Source organism: Diadema antillarum, unplaced genomic scaffold (assembly GCF_040938485.1).
Source record: "Diadema antillarum isolate AM-2024a unplaced genomic scaffold, OU_Dant_1.0 seq00002039_RagTag, whole genome shotgun sequence".
Taxonomy (NCBI): Eukaryota; Metazoa; Echinodermata; class Echinoidea; order Diadematoida; family Diadematidae; genus Diadema; species Diadema antillarum.
In genome coordinates, this window is record NW_027272691.1 from 270090 (window position 1) to 276512 (window position 6423).

The window sequence follows — 6423 nt, forward strand, 5'->3', positions numbered from 1 at the left end:
GGTTTAGATGGGTTGGTTTCACTGCAGTCATATTCTTCCATCAGTCTTAACTAAATGTCTGTTGCGACACGGATTGTCGTCCCCGGCTCGTGGCAACAATCCTTGACGGAGTTGGCGTCACGGATTGCATGTCGCCCCTGTCACGGATTGTCGTCTGGCGACAATTCGTTAAAGTGGTTAAGGAACGCAATATTTAAGCGAGGTAAGGCAATAATATTGCGTGGGAACGCAATAATTATTGCGAGGGAACGCATTAATCCAATGAGTTTTTTTTTTTTCCTCATGTATCACGGCGCCCGCAAGGTGACATGAGGAAAAAAAAAGCCTCAATGGATTATTGCGTTCCCTTGCAACATTATTGCGAGGGAACGCAATAATATACTATTGCGAGGGAACGCAACAATATTGCGAGGGAACAATATTCAATATTATTGATTTTTTTTTTTCCTCATGTCATCTGGCGGGCACCGTATCACGGCGCCCGCCAGGTGACATGAGGAAAAAAAGCCTCAATGGATTATTGCGTTCCCTCACAATTATTATTGCGCTCCCTCGCAATAAAATTGCGTTCCCACGCAATATTATTGCGTTCCCTCGCAATAATATTGCGTTCCCTCGCAATAATATTGCGTTCCCTCGCAACAATATTGCGTTCCCTCGCAACAATATTGCGTGAGAACGCAATAATATTGCGAGGGAACGCAATAATTATTGCGAGGAAACATAATAATCCATTGAGGTTTATTTTCCTCATGTCACCTGGCGGGCTCCGTAGATGTAGGCATGTAAGTTATGTGTTAGTATTTCAATACGGAGCCCGCCAGGTGACATGAGGAAAAAAAAGAAAAAATAAACTCAACGGATTATTGCGTTCCCTCGCAATATCATGGCGTTCCCTCGCAAAAATATTACGTGGGAACGCAATATTATTGCAAAGGAACGCAATATTATTGTTGGAAAACGCAATAATATTGCGTGGGAATGCAATAATTATTGTGAGAGAACGCAACAATTATTGCAAAGGAACGCAATAATTACTGCGAGGGAACGCAAAAATTATTGCGAGGGAACGCAATATCATTGCGTGGGAACGCAATATTATTTGCGAGGGAACGCAATGATATTGCGAGGGAATGCAATATTATTGCGAAGGAACGCAATAATATTGCGTGGGAACGCTATAATTATTGCGTGGGAACGCAATACTTACTGCGAGGGAACGCAATAATATTGCAAGGGAACGCAATATTGTTGCGAGGGAACGCAATAACATAGCGTGGGAACGCAATAATATTGCGAGGGAACGCAATAATCCTTTGAGGTTTTTTTTTTTTTCCTCATGTCACCTGGCGGGCTCCCTATTGCAATGACTATGTCCAGAACGATATTATCCAGCAAAATGTGCTTCGAGGGCGGGCGACAATCCTTGCCACCAGCCGTCGTCACGGATTGTCGCCAGACGACAATCCGTGACGGGGGCGACAATCCGTGACGGGGGCGACAATCCGTGACGCCAACTCCGTCAAGGATTGTCGCCCTGGACCGGGGGCGACAATCCGTGTAGGTGCGATAATCCGGGGTCATCCCATGAGACCGACACCCACGAGTCATACAGTCCACGAGACCGACATTAAAAATAGGTCAGTGAGTCATACAGCCCATGAGTTCGACACTAAGCACAAAAGGCTCAAGAGACCGACACTACACAATTAAGGCTCAAGAGACCGACAGTACGCAAAAGAGGCTCACGTGACCGACACTAGGCAAGGAAAGAACACGAGACCGACACTAGGCAAAGAAGGTTCACGAGACCGACACTTTGCAAAGAAGGCTCACGAGACCGACAGGATGAACAGCACCATCTACATGTCAATTACAAATATGTACCTGTACAGGGTGTTTCATTAAAGGGAAAATTACATACTGGCGGGTGCAAATTCGTAACCCTGTCCAGCGAAAGATTGTTACTAATTAATAACAGCACCGAATATAATGAAATATATTTTTAAGTACAAGACATCACCATACTCTTTCCGTAATCAAAACGAATTACAGTTACCACGGCCTAAAACTAATTATTGTAAGAGATCTTACTATAATTGTGTGGAGATCTTAGTATTATTGGGTGGGCCGATAATGAAATACCTAACAATCACTCACCGAATGGGTAACAGGACAACAGCGCTGAAAGCACCACCAGCAGGAGTGGTAGACGCCTGTATCAGTAGTGGAATGCACTGGGGCACCAGAAGAGGTGAACAGTGTCCTTGTGGGTTGTATTGCACTCCCCAAAATAATAAGAAACAATATGGACAAACTCCGAATGTACTTAGGGTGTCCGAAGACGACAGTGTCCCATAGAAATATGTATAAAAGATCCAGCGGCAGCGTGGAGTATCCTCCGAGCTCGTTGAAGAGCGACGACTCAAACTGGCGACCTCGGTCTGTGGTTACAGTAGATGGTACACCGTGCCTGGCTACCGAGTGATGTATGAAGGCTTTGGCGACGGTCTCTGCTGTGATGTCACGGATTGGTATAGCATCTGCCCATCTACTGTACCGGTCTACACATGTCAGGAGGTATTGATATCCACTCGATGAAGGCAGGGGTCCGACGATGTCGATGTGGACATGTTGAAATCGAGCATCTGGGGTGGTGGTGTAAGTGCCCAGTGGAGCCTTGACGTGGCGATGTACTTTGGCTTTTTGACAAGCCACACATGACCTGCCCACTGGCGTACATCACGTTGCATATTAGGCCATACGAAGCTGGATGACAGCTTCTGTGTAGCACGAATTCCAGGGTGAGAGATGTCGTGCAGTGTATGAAAAACTGTCCTTCTGTGTGACATGGGAACATTAGGACGTTGGACTCCAGTTGAGACGTCGCACCAAATCTCACCAGTACCATCAGGCAGGGGGAGGCGCCTGAATGAAAGGGATGGTAACTGTTGATGGTGATGGTAACTAATTGAGAAATGTAGTCCAAGTGACGTACTTCACGGGGGGAATGACGGTCTGGCTTGGCCTGGAATGCGTATGTGAGTGGCTTGTGGTCTGTGAAAAGGATGAAAGGACGTCCTTCTAGCAGATAACGGAAATGCCGCACCGCTATTAAAGTAAGCTGCTAGAAGCTCACCACCAAAAGCACTGTAGCGTGTCTCAGCAGCCTTGAGTTTCTGAAAAAAGAAGGCGATGGGGTACCACTCACCGTGCGAAAACTGCTGCAAAACGCCATCTACACACTTGGCTGGGTTGATGACCACTCCGTATTCGGTCAGCCGCGCAAACAGAGCATGGAGGTGACGCTCATGTTCCTCAGGGTTCTCACTGGCGATGAGGAGGTCGTCGATGTAGGCAAAGACGAAAGGCAGGCCTCGGGTAACCTCATCGGTGAAGCGTTGGAATGACTGGGCTGCATTCCGAAGACCAAACGGCATACGAGTGAACTCCAACATCCCAAATGGTGTTGTGATGGCGGTCTTTGGGATGTCGTCAGGGTGAACTGTGTGCCGCGGCCAACACAAGCGAGGGTAGAGTCCACCGCTGGAGCGCTGGGTCGAAGAACTGCGAGGTCTTTGGTAGAGTCTGCACACCACGGACAGCACGCTAGCAGGACCGATGCAGCGATGTAACGGGACGCAAATCGCGTTGAATGCTGCGATGTAAAAATCCCCAGGTTGGAGTGTAGAGCCTGAAGAAAGGGCGAGTCGTAATATAAAAAGGAGCGAATATCGCGAGGTATAAATTCGAGGAAGTGTAATAATCCGTATTGAGTATTATCCGTATGAAATGACAGTCCACGGCGTCCAAGGTGTCGTTCGCGCGAAAAGACGTGGAAGGTAATACTAGTATACAGACGTGATATGCGGACGTGACGTGCAACGTTATAACGGGAGTGCACTGTACTCCCGTTACAACGAACACGGTTATAACGAGATTTCGTTATAACGAAGCAAAACTTCTGGTCCCAAAATTATCGCCATTAAAGTCTATGGTACAAAATTCGCTTATAACGAAGACGGTTATAACAAAATTCTCGTTATCACGAAGTCTTTTGGGCTGTATGACTCGTGAGCTGTATAACTCATGGACTGTATGACTTGTTGGCTGTGTGACTCGTGGGCTGTATGCCTCGTAGGTGTCAATCTCGTGACGTGCACCCGGCCCTCCCTGCTCCGACACAAGCGACCCGGGTTCGATACCCGAGCGTGGGCTGAACAATGTTGTGTATAGTCATACCGTCCCCTCCAGCATGAACCTAGAGTACGTCCATGCCTCCATCCAGCAAGAGGTATACACTCTGTCCCTCGAATAGGACATACAATGGAGGTCTCGTGTGAAAGAGAGTGACAACTTATGCAGGTATAAGATCCCGCTTCATTCATTTATCGCAAAGAGCAGGGTGTCTAACCGGTGGAGTGGTCCCGCCTCACCTCCAACTGGACCCAACTGAAGACCAGCACAGTGTAGCTGAATATGGGCTATCCAGCCATCCTTTCAGATAAAATCAACAACAAAAATTCAAGGAAAAAAGTTTACCACACGAAATTCCTTTTTTTTCTATTCACTTTTTCATTTGTTCATTTTTTTCAAAATAATTATACATGGATGACACACATAAAAGTTTTATAATCATTATGATTTTTTAATGCAATTCAAGAATTGTTAATGATTATGATAATTATAATTGTTATCAACTAATTTTTCGTATTATTTGTAGTAGTAGGCCCTAATATTGAAAGGCGGTAATGGTAGCCGTAGTACACGTGTTTTCCCGAAGAAACGCATTTGTATGAATCGTAAATAATTTCGACTTTGTAGAACTACCAGCTGACACCTACCTTCCATTTTAACAAGTAATGACATATTTTGTCCCTCGCTTTAATTACTCTACACAGAAGCAGTGGAACCTATAGTAACCAGCTTAGGAGAAGCCTATGTCGAGGAGGAGGGAACTTTGATCGTCTCTTGCATTGTGAAGGCATACCCACTTCCTTCTGTATATTGGCGATATGACGACAGTCAAGGTTCTGACTTAGAGGACATGGTAACTACTCGCACTGTCGGATCTGGCTTCGATGCTGCCATCGTCAATTCGACACTAGCTATCACCCAACGAGAGTTAAAGGGGAGGATCAGTGGAACCATTGAATGCATCGCGAACAATAGTCTTGGAAATGATACAAAAAAAATTCATTTTGATTTAGAAACTACGAAAGGTAAGTTCTGACTGTTTGATAATTTGAAATACGAACATCTTTTTTTTTCTATAATCTGAATTACTTCGGTAACATAATAGTCATTATCCCTTGAAAAAGGGAAAAGTCTTAAAAAGAACAACAAACTTTCTTTGCACTTATAACCTTTAACACGTGTGCTATCCTTAAAATTGTATTATTATTTCAAAATTTTACCAACTGATGAAAATAATGAATAACTAACTTTACAAAGATCTCTCCAAAAATAAGGGCTGACAGGAATTTTAAACCCGATGTATATATATATATATATATATATATATATTTATTTATTTATTACACACACACAAAAAAAATACATGCACAGCATCTTGGTCACTGAATGAAAAGTCACAAAATGTAACAGAATGAGCCTTACAAGTCTTACAAGACGTGGCATAATTTTCTTATGGAAGCTTGCTTACAACAGAGTAAAGTAATGTCCAGTCTAAGGAGCTAACTGATTTTATTCTGAGAATTAGCATAATCAGGAAGGATAGCATCCCTAAATACAGAATACACTCATTAACATCATTTTGACAAAACAGGTCTTCACTTTGACATATTGGTTGTTTAAAAATGTTATCCATTCAGTGGCCATTTTTGCATGGTAGAAAGTGCTGTTGTGTGGGACTTTTGATTAAATGACCAAAATGCTGTGGATGTCATTTTTTTTAAATAAAGATAATCACTTGCCATTGGGTCTGTGATTACAAATGAATATTGCAGCATAGCTGTGTACAAAAATTGTTTATTTCTAGGTTGTGCGGCCTTTGAGAGAAGTGGGTACTTTCTTTTGCGGTCCAGTATATATATATATATATATATGACATATTTTGCTCCGCCGACAAATGCTCAGTCGACATTTTGCTCTTAACATACCTCCGCCCACAATTGCTCAGCCGACAATTGCTCCTACTAAATTTGCCCCTAAACACGATATTTGCTCTACTGACATTTCCTTACGGCATTAAGTACTCTCCTGGCAAGTGCTTCATTGACTCTTCTGAACACTCATTCCTGTATAGAATTTATATTGAATTTATATTAAGCGCTTTTGATATATTGTATTCCATTTCTATGAATTTTATGTGAACATAAAAATGTGGCGAAAGATAAATGTTATGCAGGCATTATCTTGCACATTTTTTGTTTTCTTTCTTGATTAATGCTTCGAGAGAAA

General features: G+C 43.3%; 1 protein-coding gene across 1 annotated transcript; it reads right to left on the reverse strand.

Moving 5' to 3' along the window:
• Positions 1-1745: 1745 nt before the first annotated feature.
• LOC139713728 (uncharacterized) lies at positions 1746-4851 on the reverse strand. Its single transcript, XM_071625432.1, has 4 exons — positions 4845-4851; positions 3212-3505; positions 2319-2702; positions 1746-1759 (listed from the first exon to the last, which is right to left on the reverse strand). Exons 1-4 carry the CDS (start codon positions 4849-4851, stop codon positions 1746-1748), a joined length of 699 nt encoding a protein of 232 aa, XP_071481533.1.
• Positions 4852-6423: the final 1572 nt, after the last annotated feature.

Bases quoted from the DNA above. Each gene is read 5' to 3' on its own strand.
- LOC139713728 (XM_071625432.1), bottom strand. The intron at 2,703-3,211 runs GTGAGTGGTACC...CTTGTCAAAAAG, and splicing joins TTTGCAGCAGTTTTCGCACG to CCAAAGTACATCGCCACGTC.